The sequence below is a fragment of the Notechis scutatus genome, chromosome 1 (genome assembly GCF_049901735.1).
Source record: "Notechis scutatus isolate UNSWTSFEM ecotype Mainland chromosome 1, rNotScu1.2, whole genome shotgun sequence".
In the NCBI taxonomy this organism is placed as follows: domain Eukaryota; kingdom Metazoa; phylum Chordata; class Lepidosauria; order Squamata; family Elapidae; genus Notechis; species Notechis scutatus.
Genome location: NC_142009.1, coordinates 18,659,579 through 18,677,010, shown reverse-complemented (window position 1 = coordinate 18,677,010; position 17,432 = coordinate 18,659,579). Strand labels below are relative to the sequence as shown.

At 37.9% G+C, this 17,432-nt stretch overlaps 2 protein-coding genes across 4 annotated transcripts in view; one reads left to right on the top strand and one right to left on the bottom strand.

The window, feature by feature from the left end:
- Nucleotides 1-1,410: 1,410 nt before the first annotated feature.
- ALKBH4 (alkB homolog 4, lysine demethylase) lies at nt 1,411-15,421 on the bottom strand. The gene is made up of 3 exons (XM_026672402.2): nt 15,293-15,421; nt 7,470-7,667; nt 1,411-4,912 (listed from the first exon to the last, which is right to left on the bottom strand). The coding sequence occupies exons 1-3, from the start codon at nt 15,413-15,415 to the stop codon at nt 4,259-4,261; spliced, it is 975 nt and encodes a 324-aa protein (XP_026528187.2). The 5' UTR covers nt 15,416-15,421; the 3' UTR covers nt 1,411-4,258.
- Nucleotides 15,321-17,432, top strand: part of LRWD1 (leucine rich repeats and WD repeat domain containing 1) — a 36,504-nt gene continuing 34,392 nt past the window's right edge. The window contains exon 1 of one of the 3 annotated variants that reach the window (XM_026672395.2): nt 15,321-15,529. The gene's annotated coding sequence lies outside the window, so the exon portion shown is untranslated. The remainder of the gene's footprint in view (nt 15,530-17,432) is intronic. The other 2 variants (XM_087944963.1, XM_026672394.2) reach the window with 2 other exon arrangements.

Sequence of the window (17,432 nt, the reverse complement as noted above, 5' to 3'; positions counted from 1 at the left end):
GTTCCATATTAATTTATGCAACTGTTCCAGAAATGCACAACTTAAGGCAAAGAATCTCTTGCAGAAGAACCCTCTTAAAGTATTGTATGCAAACTTGGAGCAGGATTACAAAAATGCAGGATGAAGCTAGGAGATAAACTGAACTAGAATCCCAGCAAAGTGAACTGGAGATTCAGGAAACATGTAGGGAAAGGATGAACACATCTTAAATTTGCTATGGAAACCCTGTCTCCTTGTCCAAAATACAGTTGATCTTATCAGCATCCAGACTGCCAAGTCCATCTATCTTATTGATCATTAATTTGGCCTTCTGATGTCTCAAATTTGTATGCATTAACATCCAGCCTCAACTCTGGATCCACTGGAATATGTTTTGCATACTAACAGCCACATCATGCAAATGACATCAGCAAATTAACCACATTAAGCACAGAGATACCCAGTCTTCCCAAGGAGTCCTATAAGAGTTACTTACTGCAGAACCTCCTGGCTTCCTACATCTGTGGTTTTGCCATCTTTTATCTACTAGTATACAGGTAGTCCTCGACTTATGACCACAATTGAGCCTAGAATTTATGTTGCTAAATGAGAAATTTGTTAAGTGAATTTTGCCTCATTTTACAACTTGTCACATTTTACTGCAATTGTTAGTGACACAGTTAAGTGAAACTGCCTTGCCCATGGACTTTGCTCATCAGAAGGTAGCAAAATATAATCACATGACCCTAGAGCACTGCAACCGTCATAAATATGAACCAGTTGTTAAGCATCCAAATGTAAACTACATGACCATGGGGATGCTGCAATGGTCATGTCACTTTTTCAGTGGTGTTCTAACTTCAGTCACTAAATGGACTGTTGTAAGTTGAGGACTACTTGTACAAGAATAAATCATATACTATTACCGTTTTAGACTTGCAATTTTAAGGAAACATAGCAGATGAGTTTCGTGAAGTTACTGCAATATGGTACTATAAGTGTGTCAGGCTAATGGGATATATTCTCTGAATAATACAAAAACAGTAATAATGGAAAATAGGGCTATTCCCCAACAAGGTAAACTGGGGAAGTAAATAAGTTATATTAAACTCTATATAATAACAGCTAAAATTAGGCTACATTTAGGAATAACTAGTCTCTATTAGAAAAACCACAAGCATACTATACAATAATTTCATCTATCAAAGCCGTGTTAATTATACAAACACAGATGGTACCTTTTTCATGAAGATATTTTACTGTAGTTAAGAAATAAACCCTAGAGGAGGGATTTTTCAATCATTGTAGTGCTAAATAAATTGTTGGAAAAGTCTCAACAAGAAAGAATGTTTTATTATATATGGTGGTTATGCTAAAAAAAAAAAAAACCACTAAAGTACTAAAAAGAAATACACCAAAACATTCAGAAAATTCTTAATAAAATTTGAATTAAAACAAATATTTTTATTAGGATGATTTCAGAAAGCATAAGTGAAAGGCATCATAATCTATTAACGTTTTTATCAACAGTGGCAAAAATCAATCTGATGCAATATTGGGGGGGGAAAAAAACCTGGCCATCCGTACAAGATTGGAACTCTAAAATTGAAGAACATGCAGCAATAAAAAAATACATATATGCAGCAGAAATATAATGAAATTGAAATAGGAATCTTTTTCTTATATGTAGCAGCTCATGTAGCAATGCAAGCTAAGACACATAATACATACATGCACACATGTACAGATAGTCCTGCACTTAAAACCATTTGTTTAGTTACCAAAATTACAACAACATTGAAAAAAGTTGAAAATTACAACAACATTGAAAAAGACGCTCCTGTTGGCAGCATCCCCATGATCATTAGATTTAGGCACTTGGCAACTGGCTCATATTTATGACAGTTGCTCATGTGATCACCTGTTGTGATCTTCTGACAAGCAAAATCAATGGGGAAGCCAGATTCATTTTAACAATTGGTGCTAACTCAAAACTGCAGTGATTCACTGAACAACTGCGGCAAGAAAGTCAATAATGGCACAAACTCAGTCAACAATTGTCTCATTTAGCAACAGAAACTTTGGGCTCAATTGTGGTCGTAAGTGGGGATGACCTGTATATATAACTACAAATTCCAAAATACCTTAAGTATGTATGCAGATAGTTCTCAACATATGACCATTTGTTTAGTGACTCTTCAAAGTTACAAGAGCACTGAAAAAAGTGAGTTATCACCATTTTTCACACCTATGACTGTTGCAGCAGCTTCACATGATCAAAATTCGGACACTTGAGAACTGGCATATTGCAATGTCTCGGGATCATGCAGTCACCTTTTACAACCTTCTGACAAGCAAGGTCAAGGGAGAAGCCAGATTAACAACCATGTTACTAAATCAACAATGCAGTGATTCACTTAACAAATGTGGCAAGGAAGGTCATAGAATGGGGTAAAATTCACTTAACCGTTGTCTTGCATAGCAACAAAAATGTTGGGTTCAGTTGTAGTCATAAGTTATATGTATGTATGCATGTATGTATCTTTCCTTTGTTTTGCCTGCATGTTCAACTAATTAAAAAAAGCGTTTAAAAAAACTTCAGCAGATTTTTAGATTGTATCCTTTTTCACAAAAACAATATTTTAGAAATCACCTCATTGCATTTATAATGTTGGGAATAGCAGTACCACTTCAGTGCTTTACAGCACTCTCTATACAGAGTTAGCATTATTGCCCCCAACAATATGAGTCCTCAAAAGAACGGAAAGCTGAGTCAACCTTGGGTTGATGAGGATTGAACAAGAGAATTAGCCTGCAATACTGTATGCTAACCACTGCTACGCCATGGGAATGCAATGAAATTGCTTCATTTTTTTTATTTTTGGTCAAAGAAAATGGACTTACAATTAAGATCAGCTATGGAAGACAATAATGAATTGTGGCGTCAATTTATATGTCTATAAAACTAGTTAGAAAATGATGAGGATTGTTGTGAGTCAGTTTACTGTAGTGCAGCGGATCCCAACCTTTCCAGCTTGGTTGCCTGGTGGGAACAGTAGATGGTTCGTTGTGAATGGCAGATGTGCGCATGAATGCGGACAGTTCCATTTGTGCAAACAGCAGGCGAATATGCCTGAGTGCCTAACCCCTTGTGCAGCCCGGTTCTGAATGGGGTGAGGCCCGGTAGTGGGCTACGGCTTGGAGGTGGGAACGCCTGCTGTAGTGGTTAAGGCAGGAAACTAGAAACCAGGAAACTGAGTTCTTGTCCTGCCTGGTACAAAACCAGCTGGATAAACCTGGGCCAGTCACTCTCTCTCTCAGGCATAAGGCGGCAATAGGAAACTCTTTCAAAAATTTTGCCAAGAAAACTAGTGACTAGTCCATGTAGGAGTGACTAGTCCAATAGGAGTCAATGACTTGAAGCACACAAAAAAGTGTATTTGTGGTTTTATTTTTTCAGCTTTTTTCCCCCATTTTCTAATCGTGATTTTTAAATTTTCTTCTTCTTAATTTTTTTGGGGTTAATTAAAAAAAACTTACAAGGACATCTGTGAATAAAGATAAAAAAACGAATGCCCTGATATTTATGCATATGTGAATTCATCATATTTAAAAATCAGCTTAGATACTGATCATTTTCTTGTGATTAATAGATATTTTATTGGTATATATGAAGGATGGGATCTTTGGACAAATGCTGTAATTGTGAGAAGGGTTAATAAACTTTTTAATTTAGTTCTCTTATATGAAAATTCAAGTTTGAGTTAAATAAAAGGAGAAATGAATGTATACCATCCCTAAAACTAATGATTTTAAAAGAGTTAGGGATAAGAAATTTAACACTTTTAATTAATACATTTGAACATATAATCTATGGCCCTCCAGATGGTGAATTACAACTCTCAACAGCCCCAGCTAGTCAGCTAAGGATGAGGATTGTACCACAATGTTGACACATAAACCACAGACTATGTGCTGCAAGCAGACATTCAAAAGATGCATGTATTCTCTTCACTGTTAACATAAATTAATTAAATTCAGTGATATCTGGAGAGCCACACAGCGTAGATTAAAAAATTAATTCAAATTATTTTAATTATAGTGAGGAAGTAAGACATTCTAGAACATAACTCTGAGAAGCACCTTTGTAAGGTTAATGAATGCTGTAGAACTTGGCTCTGAGGAGGAGAAAAAAGGAAGCAGGTTTATGAAAGCCTTGGACATTAATATCCAGCAGCCAAAGGAAAGTCTCAATGCTCCCCCACCCCCGAGGGGGGGTTTATACAGGTGATCCCTTGAATGTTAGAGCAATGTCCAAGAGATTGTTACCCAGCTCTTCCTGTTCTCCTCCGAGACCAAACTCAGCAGTCAATTCTCTGAAGGTGATACATATGCGACGACTTTTAATATGGTTGCGATAAATGGCATGCTTCCACTGGTAGCGAGCAGGTCCACTGAGAACGACTAGTGATCTCTGAGGTAGGTAAATAGCAACCAGGATTTCTCTGAGTGGGACTAACTTTGTGGATGAACAATCAGTGCTTTCTAATCTTTCCGGAAGACTGCAATCATTAATCGGATACTCTTGAGAAATATCAGATTTATACCTGTGCATCTCCTTGGTTTCTGGAAGAACTAGAGGAACTAACTGGAGATTGTCCTCTGAGTCGCAGGACATGGAAAGTACGGTATCTGAGAGCAAGTTTAAACTCACCAGCCTTTCCCCCCATAGCCACCAGTCATCCCAATGTGGGTCAATAGCAGATCCTCTCTCAGGATCATAATCTAAATTGCACTGCTCAATAGGAGAAAAACTTTCAAGAATTGGATATTTTCTCATTCGTGCCACAATCTCCTTGCTGAAGCTGGGCAGCCCAGAAAAATTACCAGCTTTCAATTTCCGCTTCTTGAAATTCACTTTGGGGCCATAGTCCTATTAAAAAAACAAAAACAGAATATTTGAGGAGGGTTGAATTAAAAGATGAAGACTGTGAGCAATGAAATCCCCAATTCAGATCTTATATCCAAAAAAATGCAGGCTTAAAGGCTGCTATTTTTAGTCCACCACCTGCAATAACAGGGTAAGAATATTAATTTATAGATTCTAGTTGAGATTTTTGACAAACATAGTCAAACAGTGCTGCTTCCTGAACAACAAACTCTTGGTTATAATTTTAATTAAAATTATATGTATATCTAAAACAAAATTTGAAAATAAATCTGTTTAAAATATTTAGTTTCTACATATATTATAGGGCAGGGGTATCAAATTGGCAGCCTATGAGCTGGATGTGTCATGCGCAGGCCACGCTCACACCAGCTCCATGAAGGAAAAAAAAGTCAAAACGTCACGACAACAACATGACGCTGCGAGTTTGACACCCGTGTTGTAGGAAGTATCTTAAAAGAGGTATCTCCTCCTATAAGTGATCTTCAAAACAAAATCAACCATAAATATTTATACAGGAAAACTCAATTTCGATGTCAGAATTTATAACTGTTTTGCATCTGACATAAAAAGTGGTGAATGTTCTAAAACATCAGAATGTCAGACTATCAATGACTTTTGGGCAATATGGCAGTGTAATCAGTCAAGAAGCAACATATTCCAACAGGATTTTTATCCTGGTGATTAATTGTGTTTTAATTGCTACTGAAATTACTACCTGAGACATATTTCCTATTTAACAACTAAAGCATATTTATTGATTGCTTAGCTGGTTGGTACCCAAGAAATTCCTGCCCTCAATTTGCTTAAGAAATACTATCAACAACCAAGAAGACAAACAAATGCATCTTCAAACAAAACAAACTAGGATTTGTTTCTCATTCAAGGACAAATAACCAAACTCCAATTATCATACTTTGGACACATTATGTGAAGATTTAATTCTCTGGAGAACTCTGTTTGGGTAGAAAGGTGGAAGTAGAGGAGGGTGACCAGAAGCAAGTTCAATAGACTGAGTTACAATGGTGATGGGTTATACTGTTGGAAGGCCTAAAATTAGGCAGGGGTGGGTTTCTACCGGTTCTGTCCACCACTGTAGAACCGGTAGCTCTGAAGAGCAGCAGACATAGAACCAGTTCTATGTCTGCTGATGTTTTTGCTCACCCACCCACTCTTACCTGACCTTTATTTCCTGATTTTTTCAACTTCAGCTGCCGTGCGAGGCACAGCTGCAGTTTAAAAAGCAGGAAAAAAAGGCTTTTTGAAAGGCTGCTTCTCTGCACGCAGCATGATGGCAGCGTGCAGGGAAGCACATCGTCAATCACCAAACCTCATAAATGACCGAACTGGTAGTTAACCCTGTTGGATCCCACCCCTGCCTAAAAGGATCACATTCAAGACATATTGTCACAGAGAAAATCTATATGGTTGCTTTGAGTTAACGCTGGCGTGGTTGCACATAATCAAATTGTAACTCTAGTTCAACTTCCTACTTAAATATTTGTTTATTTTGAGTATGGTAGTTGTCTTTGGAACTACAAGGAAACATTATACATTGTTTTTTTCTAATGGTTGGGTTTTTTTTCCTTTCCAACCCTTTTGCTCTTTATTTTCTTTTCTTAATTGACTTTAAAATAGATAGCTAATTTTAACAGGTCAAATGACAATTAAAAAAGACTTGCTTAAGCATGTCTAGAGATTTTCTGACAATGAGATTTGAATTATGCACCTTTATCTCAGTTTTGTTTCCCTCTTTTTTCTCCTCAGTGCAGCTACTCTTTCACCTCAAATTATCGTTCTAGCTTTTCCCCCTTTCACTGCTGTTTCTATTGAAAGATGGGAAAGTATATACAGTATATACTTATGTAATTCTGTATGAGGAAGTAGTTTGCATAACACATTGCATCACAAACTGACATGATAGCAGTGTTCCAATATCTAAGGGGCTGCCACAGAGAAGGTGGGTGGTGTCAACCTATTTTTCAAAGCATGTGAAGGCAGAACAAGAAGCAATGGATGGAAACTAATCAAGGAGAAAACCAACCTAGAAATAAAGAGAAATTTCCTGACAGAACAATTAATCTGTGGAATGACTTGCCTCCAGAAGCTGTGGGTTCTCTAACACTGGAAATGTTTCAGGAGAGATTGGACAGCCATTTGGTACAGTTTCCTGCCTGAACAGGAAGTTGGATTAGAAGACCTCTATGGTCCATTCCAACTGTTATTCTGTTCAACCATCTGTTATGCAAATGCAGCCTATGGTGTGCACCTTTTCTCATGTAAACCAAGAAAACTGGATTGAATAAACCCTGATTAAATAAACCAAGTACTTATCATGATCAAAGAGAATGAAAGTGGTTGCATCAGAAGTGTTACTAACATTTCTCTGTTGCTTTAACTTTTTTTTTTGGGGGGGGATCACAGGGAAAGAGAATGGAAGGAAGAACTCACAAACTAAATAAAGATATCCAAAGAGAAACACTAAAAGATGATCCCATCCCTACCTCCCAAAGTAAGGAAGAATTTAAGCTTGAGACAAGACCTGTTTTCTTCGGCCAGATTGTGATGGCTTCCACGTGCTCCGATCCATTAGCTCAACCATTTGATATTCCTCATCTGTGTTTATAAAGTCTTCCAGCAAAAAAACTCCTGGAAACTGGAAAGTCCAGCCTTCAAATTCTGATTGTTTTTCTCCCACAGCAAAGCCAGTCAGTGGGCAGTAAACAAAGTTGGCACTTTTCTGAGGAAAAAATGGAAATGTGAGATGGAGACAAGTAGTAACTGAATCTAGTTTTCACGTTTGGTATTTGTCCAATGTTCTAGATTGCAGAAATACAACCTTCTAATCACTTGCTTAAATAAATGTGGTTTTAGGCAGAATTCCTGCGTGTTATATTAAAGGAAGTCCTTTACTCTCTTAATGACCATTCAAACTTATAAAGCAACCCCAAAAGCTATTTATGAGCCAGTTTTAAAATTACACCAGCTGCAGCACTACTACTGCAGTCATTTGGCCTTATGGCCAACCCAGGGATGCTGTAGTATTCACCCACCCATCCAGATGGGTTCCTGCAGCCACTCATTCACCTTCACCTCCCACCAGCAACCAAGGGGAGACCAGGCCTCTACAGTTTGCAACTTCCAGCAAGGAAGGGGAGATTAGGCTGTATGGAGCTTGTGAGCCTCCAGTTTCTTTCCCTTTCAAGGACTAGCAGGACTCAGCCTGCTCCTGAGTCCAAAAACACTCCATTTACCTTTCTGTTTGTTGAAGCTTCAGAGATTACAGGATCTTACAGACCTAGCCTTCTGACAAAGCAGGTGTTAATTCTCAGGCATCTGTAATTTTAAGGAGGCTCCATAAACTCCATGAAGAAATGAAGCCTCTTGAATGAACCCCACCCGCCTCCCCATGCAGTATTGCAAGAGTAGAACCTAATGCAAAACAAGCAGGAATTTGCCAGGCTTTCTGGGTGGGAAGATAGCTAAAGGCTTGTAAATTCTACAGCTGGCTTGATCTCTCTTGCTAGCTGGGTAGGAAGGACTCTGCAGAGATCCCGAGGGACAGGAAATGGAGCATGGATGCCTCAAGGGATGGTGGTAGCTTTGGGAGATCCTCCAGGGCAGGCAGCCCTGACCACTGAAGCAACCTGTACAGGTAGTCTTCAGCGACCATTCAAACAGTACTGAAAAAAGTGACTTATGACAGTTTTTCACACTTACGACTGCTGCAGCATCCCATGGTCACATGATCAAAATTCAGCCACTTGGCAACTATCTATGATTGTAGTGTCCCAGGATCATCTGATTACCATCTGTGACCTTCTTACAAGCAAAGTCAATGGGGAAGCCAGATTCACTTAACAACCATGTTACTAACTTCACAATTGCAGTGATTCAGTTAACAATGGTGGCAAGAAAGGTCATAAAATTGAACAAAAGTCACTTTAAAATATTTCACTTAGCAATTTGGCTCAATTGTGGTTGTATGTCAAGGACCACCTGTAGTTAAGTGGACCACTACTGGTGGTCCACTTAACCCTTGCATTAATTTAATAGTTGCATCAGAGAAATTATGAGGCACTGTTGCTTAATGGCTAAGGCGATATGTGGCAAATTGGCAGTCTCCATCACAGTTGTATCGTGAGGACTACCTATAGTTGGTATTAGATTTTGAAGATGGGGTTTGGTCATTTGGCTTTATGCCATCATTTTGTTGAAGTTCTAAACGTTTTAACTTGTTTATTATCTTATTTAAGCACTTATTAATGTACTGTATAATTAATATTGTCTTAACTTTACAGTTTATTTTAGCAGAATTCAAGAGACAATGTTATAATGATGTAATATATACCCCATGTGTAAATATGTAATTTTGAGAAAATTAAGAATTGTGTTCCATTGAATCAGACTATAGAGACAAATTAAAAATAGAAAGCATAAACAGTACATTTAAAATTAACAGTACATTTTAATTAACATTAAAATTATTTAAACTATTGGTTAAGTATTTTAAACAGTGGAATCACAGCCTACAAAATTTTCCAGGGGCAGGAAAAAAATAAACTTCGGGGAATTGATATAGGATGGTGGCCCAATTTACAAGGACAAACACATTACAACAAGGACAAAGAACAATTCGGCTTCTATACAACCCAACAAGAGCTAGATAAGATATGGCAAGGAAAAGGAAAAAATGATTAGTAAAAGTTATAACTATCTATTAGACTATAAAATGAAGGAGGTAACCAGCAAAGAATGCATGATAACTTGGGCTAAAAATGTGGGCCACAATATTAACTTAGACCAGTGGGAACATCTTTGGCAGATAAACTATAGATTAACGATGTCAGTCTCTTATAAAGAGAATTTATACAAAATGTTTCACCGCTGACATCTACCACCAGCGAGGTTAGCCAAAATGTTCCCCAACATGACACCCAATTGTTGGAAATATAACTACAACCAGGGAACTTATTTCCACATGTGGTGGACGTGCCTGCATATACAAAAACGTTGGCAAAAAAATCAGAATTTGGATAGAGGACATAACAAAACAAAGTAAAATTCAAACCAGAAATTTTTCTACTAGGTATTTTAGAACCAAATATGGAAAAGAAGTATCAATACTTGATTTTGCATATTATAACTGCAGCTAGAATAAATTTTTCTCAGAATTGGAAATTGGCTACGACCCCTACAGAAAACATGATAATTAATAAAATACATGAATGTGCTGAGATGGATAGATTAACCAAACTGCTAAAAGATAATCAAGACAGTGAATATTACAAAACATGGGATACCTGATATGACTGGCTAAAGAAAAGGTAGTATCTGATGACTTGGTAACATTTGGAAAATAAGGGTGATGTGTAAAACAATTGTAAATAAATTATATGTATGTATATAGAGAGCTTATAAGGATGAAGGAGTTATTATAACAATATATAACACGCTATCAGAAGGAAAGCTATTGTATCTATTGCTCAAAATGTATATATACGTTTTTAATTTTATAAATATTGAATAAATAAATAAAAAGTTATAATCATTAAATATAACAACTCCTTGTTCTGTCCTTTATCTTCTGATAAACAATGTACTCAGCAAGAGAGGAGAGGGTTTTGTTAGACCTCTGACCTTTGGAAGAATTAGATTTTCAGTAAATGTAAAGGTATTTAAGATATCCCATTGTCACCTCATTAAAAGTTTGGTCATTTGTCACAGAAAATCCTCATTCATATTCTCCTGCCAGTTAAAGCAGTCTAAGCTCCCACAAAATTATTTACTCAAATGTTATTATATTTTTGGCAACCTTCTTAGCTAGCTTGCAAATCCTTGGACTTAGATGCCACTTGGATAGAGAGTCTGGTGAGGTAACTTGGGTAACATCCTGCAAGATCAAATGTGATTACAGGTAGCCCTCAACTTACAATTACAATTAGGACCCAGAACTCCTTAATGCAGTCATTAAGTGAGTCATCACATGATCACATCCAATTTTATGGCTTTTTTCATTAAGCAAATCTCAGTCATTAAGTGACTCTAGTTTCCCCATTGACTTTGCTTGTCAGACACTGGCTGGGAAGGTTACAATGGCAATCATGTGATCCTGGGATGCTGCCAAGTACCTAAATCAGGATTAGTTTAGGTCAGTTTACTTTATTGTCATTGCACCTCGTACAACGAAATTAAATACCATCTTCAGTGTACATTATGACTGAAAATAAACACAAGCATACATCCTTCACATTCTATACATTGAATTGAAAACCCAATATTGCATTAATATTGCACTATACAGTAGAATTCAAAAGAGTTACTGCCCTGTGATAGAAGCTGTTTTTCAGCCTATTTGTCTTTGTTTTTATTGTCCTGTACCATCTGTCAGATGGTAATAGTTCAAAAAAAGGGTTCCCAGGACGAGATGGATCTTTGAGGATGATTTGAACTTTCTTAAGGCAGTGGGAGCTATAAAGCTCTTCCAAAGAGGGGAGAGGGCAACCAATTATCTTCTGGGGCAATGACATTAACCCTCTGGAGTGCTTTCCTATCTGCCACTGTGCAATTGGCAAACCATACAGAGGTGCAGTATGTTAAAATGCTCTCTATAGTGCAGCGGTAGAAGGTCACCAGCAGTTTTTCATTCAGTTGTTTTCTGAGAAGTCTCAGGTAATATAACCTCTGGGCCCTTTTGACCAGTGCTGCAATGTAAGCACCCAAGGTCAGGTCCTCTTTTATGGTAACACCCAGAAACTTAAAACTGGCCCCTTGCTCTCCACTGATAAGCAAGGGCTGGATGTCTGATCTGTTCCTACTATAATCCACTATAAGATCCTTGGTCTTATTGCTGTTGAAGACTAAGTTATTGTCTCCACACCACGAAAGCAACAGGTCCACCTCATCACGGTAGGCAGACTCATCCTGTCAGCTTTGAAATTCAGTTGCCACATTTTATTGGAAGGGGGTTGAAGGAGTTGAAAAGTTCAAGGTTATTCTGTGTGTCGTATTAAGAAATTGGTTCTCGTGATTTATGAAGTGTAGAAGTGGGAGGAGAGAAGAGATGAGAGAAGGTAGATTCTGTGTAACAAGCGAAAATACTTTCACTTTGGGAAATTGCTTTAGACATACCAGATCTGTTTCTAAATAAATCAATTGGAGAGAAAATGTCTCGGAGTGATTGATATCATGGATACTTTCTGGATGCCTTACACATCCTCCCCCAGAGATGAATCCCATCACTGTTATGTCACCATGTGGATGCTAACAGTCATAAGTGTGAGGATCTGTCATAAGTCACTTTTTTTCACCACTGCCATAACTTCAAAAAGTTGCTAAACCATGGTTGTAAATGAAAAACTACTTGTATTCTGAATGTGGAAATGACATTAGATTTTTAACAGAGGATCCTAGAGAAAAAGGATTGTGTTGTTTTCTTTCAACTGAAATTCAGGACTAGGCATGGCACAAAAATAGTACCAGTTGCCTTAAGATCTGGATGGAATGTTATCTATCTTACTGACCTGGCCTTTGGTTCCTCCCATATGTGTTATGCAAGCCTTCTCTCTTTCTGCTCTTTGGCATCTGCCTGAAGCTTCTAAAAAATAATTCTTCAGTTCAGGATTGGGTATAACCAGTATGCTAATAAAACTAACCATACTTAGCAGCATTGTAAAGAGTTGGGATGATCACAACAAATGAAATTAAAGCCCAGAATAGATCTTCATAAGTGAGTATCTGGATCACTCCCATATCCTAAATTTGTTCTGGATGGGGTTGTACTTCCCTTGAAAAAGCAGTTTTGTGATATGATCTCAATAACTCAAATCTTTATTACAATATAGTCAGGAACCAGTATAATACCTTGGTATTTAGTATTATCTTTGAGACAGCTATGTAGAAGCAATCCTAAACAGCTAGAATCTTTTTTCTCATCTTTTTAATGTAAAGGAAATGACACTTCTCTCTTTTGAGCAAGAGGGACAGCTTATACTAGTAAATGGTTTTAGAAATGGCTACCAGCTTCCTTATTATTGTGTGAAAAAGTTGAATATCTATGGAGATTCTCAATCATCCAGGTCATGATCATCCAAAGGTGCGTTTTCCCAAAGGCAACTAGACTTCCTTATTTCTTTTCAAAACATTTCGCTTCTCGCCCATAAACTTTCCTTAGTTCTAATGGAATGGAAGGATTTATATTCTTTGCAGTCATCTGGTTAGCTCTCTGAAAGTAGCTGAGGCCACTTGGGGGTTTATCTATTTCCTCAGAATCACCTGAATCAGAGTGTAAACAGCTGTGGAACCTTCTTGAGACTGCTACAAAGGACTGTGTTGTAAACAGGTCTTGTAGCCTTTCCCCCCTGTTGAGAGGGCTGTTCAATTTTAACATAAATAGCCCCTTTGATCCCTTTTTTAAACCAATGGACACCACCTATCTCCTGTTTACAACACAATCTTTTTAGCAGACCCAAAAAGGTTCAATGCCCATTTGCACTCTGATTCAGGTGATTCTGAGGATACAGATAAAGACTCAAGTAGCTTCAACTACTCTCAGAGTGCTAACAAACAGATGATTGTAAAGAATATAAATCCTTCCATTCCCCTCTAATCAGTTAGAACTGAAGAAGTTCCTTGGATGAAAAGTGAAATGTTTTCAAAGAAAAAACAAAGTCCAGTTGCCTTTTGGAAAAAGCATCTTCAGGAGATGTCTGGACAAGCAATATTTAACAAGGATCAGCCACCCTATGGTGGGTGAACCAGTTTAGGTCTTTTGGGAATGATATGTTCTTGCAACAGCAACATGATTTAGATTGAGCTGCTCTTGAAGATATCTCAAAAGCTTCACTTGGCCAAAATGCAGCTACATGTGTACTAAGCTACTTGTGTCCTTTTTATTTGTATTAACATTCACTGTTTAAAAACTATTCAGCCTTGTGAAAAGTTAGAACAATATACTGTGATAAATGAATAATTTGCTCTCTCTTCCTTCCATTTTACAACTAATCAACACAGTAGATTAATCTGACAGAAAATGGTCCAGTATCATCCTGGATTTTCATGGCATCAGAGATGTTTGTAAATCTTGTATCTCTTTGGTACTAATTTAAAATTCTAATAAAGCTGATTATTAATCAATGGGCAGACTGCTGGCTTTGGGATCAAGGCAGGATATATCCTATCTGCTGGGCCTACTGTAGATATCAGAAGTAATTATATCATGGCTGTATGTTTTATCAGCCCAAGATAGCAAGAGTAAATATTTTGGAATGGTAAGAGGATGCAGAAGAATCCTAGACTTATTCTAACAAATATATACAAAATATGATAGTTATTTGAAAGAACATGTTGCTCCAAACAAAACAAGATGACTTAGAAAGAACAAATCTATTCAAAAGAATGGCCTCCTAATTCTGACAAAACACAAAACATTTTTCTTCAGCTTTTTGCCCTAGCAGAAGGAACAGGAGAAAATAACTATCTGTATAGAATCTTGCTAAATTCATATCAGTCTTGAAGTTATGTCATATGAATATACACATACACACGGTTTATTTTGGTTATTTTTTTTTTGTAGGATTAAACAAATTCCTGTCAACCTTTCTTGAAGTTTATTAATGAAAATATTCTTTTCCATGAATTGTCCAAAATGCTTAACTACTTCAATACTATTTTAATTATATTCCCAGTTATTGCAGATGATCCATAACTGAAATAATTACATTTTAAAGCTTTCTGGATTTGAACGCATATAGAGTCTAGATAAAATCATTGTAATGATTTGGCAACTTTTGTATTCTTTCATATCTTTTGTTATCAAATGCCTAAGAAGTTTGAGCTTCTGGACTGAATTCACACAATCTGCCAAAGCATAAAGACTAGGCAATCCGTTGATGGCTAGGGTCATAGGTAACATTTGGGGGTGGAAGGGAGAAATACCCTGGGTGAAGGCAATACTTGGAAAGTAGATTCATCTGTGTTGGACAGACTTTTCTGGATGTAAATTGAAGTTTGGGTAGTTTCTTTGGAAGATTTCCATCTCTCCTCCATTGCTCAAAATTTGTCTGCCTGAAATCGCCGCATATCCTTTTGAGCTTTCCTAATATAACAGTAAAATGGATTTTAAAAAAAGATATAAAAGTTATGTTTAAAAATACAACGGCAACCTAAAGTGGGAACTTCTACCAGCTGTAGCAAACGCGGCTTAGGATTCTTTCTCCCTTTCCTTGAGACGAGCACTCTGCACGTCCTCAGAGGCGCTCTTACGCCGGAGCTTGGGCGACGACCAGCCCCCCTTCAAACCTTCCCTCTCCCACCCTCCAATTCCCACCCCCTTCTCCACCCCTTCTCTGAGGCCGCGTGGGTTACCTGCGGGGGCGGGGCGGCCTCGCAGAACAGGCAAGAGCGGATCCCCTTGCACCCGCAACCCCTGGGCACTCCGAGGACCGCTCCATCTCCTGCTACTCCTCCTCGCGTTTTAGCAGCCTCCATCCTATCCGACCCCGGTAGCTTTTGCGGCTGTCGGCCCCCCTCCGCGCTTCCGGTTCGGCGAGCCCCGGCGGTGGCAGCAGAAGCAGCACCAGAAGGTTCTTGCGCCTGCCTGAGGTAAGGCTCTGGCCGAGAACGGTGAGAGGTGGGCTGGCGCGGAGCCCAGGGTCGTGGGGACAAGGGCCGGCAGCCGATGGGGCGTTAAGCGAACGCGCGCCCAGCGGGAAATATTAAGGCGAGCCGCCTCCTTCGGACTTTTCTCCTCAAGGCCCTACCGGCCGCCTTGACTGGAGGAGCGATGTTGTGGCGGGAAACTCGTCTTCCCAGCAGCGCTTTGCGCGGTTTATCTGTAAGAAAGGCATCCTCGCCTCCTGCCGGGGCATGATGGGAATTGTGGTCTCGAGGCTGGTCGAGCATTTAAAGATGCTGCTCCTCCTGCCTTCTTACCCTCCCCTCTCCAATTTTCCTCATCGCCGCCACACGGCGCCTCTTTCTCTCCGGGCTCAGTTTTTATAAAATCTGTCCCTCCGTAGTGAGATGATGTGTAATTTTGTTTACATGTTGGTAGATATCGGTCTATCTGAGGAGAGAGGGTTTTTTGTTTTTTTTCATTGTTCAGTAGGGGGTTAGGAAGACGAGGCGGCAACCAGACCCTCAAAGCCTGCTCATTTTCCTTTTGAAACAATAACCCCCTTTTGAAAAAGACACATGCAATTTTTCCCTCTTTCATTTCACTTCAGACTGAGGTTTGCCTCAGAGATAAGATTTTTTTCGATTTTTCCTTTTCGGCATCTCCCTGCTGTTCCCCACCTCAGGCATATCATTGTAGTTGAAAACTGCTCTTAAAAAATAATTCTGTTTCTCCAAGATTCTTAGGCATGTTTTATTTCTTCCCATACCTTTGAAACTGCCTATGCTGTGATTTAGTTCATTTCAGTAATAACACACACAAAACACTTTTTTATTGGGAACAGGGGAGTCAAAGATGCCCATCATTTGACACAAGTCAGCTACTATAAATGACTTGGAAATCAATATACCCAATTAATGATAATAATGGTTCCCAAAGCTGGAAAAGCTCTCCTTTTTACCCAATTTCGATTTATTCCCTTCTTTTGATGTTTTTCTGGTATATCCATCCTTATTTGTAAGAATGCTAGAGCTGAGATTAAAAAAAAAAATTAAGGTCCATAATATATAATATATGCATGTATAAATATGCGTTTCAGCCATGAATTTCTGAAAATCTATATAAGGCAATGTAAAGCAAAATTAAAATCAAAGTGGTAAGAGGGACTATTAAGACTATTAAGATAAAAATCTTGTTCAATTTAGGAATTTGAATTAAAATATCAAACTATAGCCCTTCAGCCTCTTTCTGTAAACATTGAGTCAATGGAAGCCCACCATATATTTTCTGGATAAATATTTTTACTATGAAACTCTAACATTAAATTTTTCCAAACTGGACATTTAAAGATTCTTACTCCATATTTTTGCACTATGGAGTGATTTAAGTTCTGACCAACTGTTGATCAACCTGGGTTCTATTTCTTGATAATTGCTATCAGATCCCCTTTCAATTGTTTTCTGTTGGGAATAAACATACAGTACAGATTTCCCTCAGATATAAAACTAAATTTTTAGTCTTTTGATCATTCTTGTTGCATTTCAATTTGTTTCGTTAATTTTTTAAAAAATGTATCTGTAGCTGGACACTGTATATGAAGAAATAGAGTCTGAAGAAGGGCGAATATAGTTACTTTGGCAACAGTTTCTATTGATGCATTCTGAATTGCAATTCCCTTTGGAGCTGTATCATGTTTCATATATAGTTTACAATTAACATTCCCAAATCATTTTCATATGTTCTAGTATGAAGTCAGAGATCATATATGTTTCTATTTTATTTCTTTTTTGTAAGTGAAGAACTTTGCATTCATCTTTATTAATTTTCATTCTACATTGAACCCACTTTTATAGCCTATTATTCATTTTGAATTATGCTTCTTCTGTAATA

Bases quoted from the DNA above. Each gene is read 5' to 3' on its own strand.
- ALKBH4 (XM_026672402.2), bottom strand. From the start codon at position 15,415: ATGGAGGCTGCTAAAACGCGAGGAGGAGTAGCAGGAGATGGAGCGGTC. The intron at 7,668-15,292 runs GTAACCCACGCG...TTTTTTCCTCAG, and splicing joins AGGCCGCCCCGCCCCCGCAG to AAAAGTGCCAACTTTGTTTA. The intron at 4,913-7,469 runs GTCTTGTCTCAA...TTTTTTTAATAG, and splicing joins AATCTGGCCGAAGAAAACAG to GACTATGGCCCCAAAGTGAA.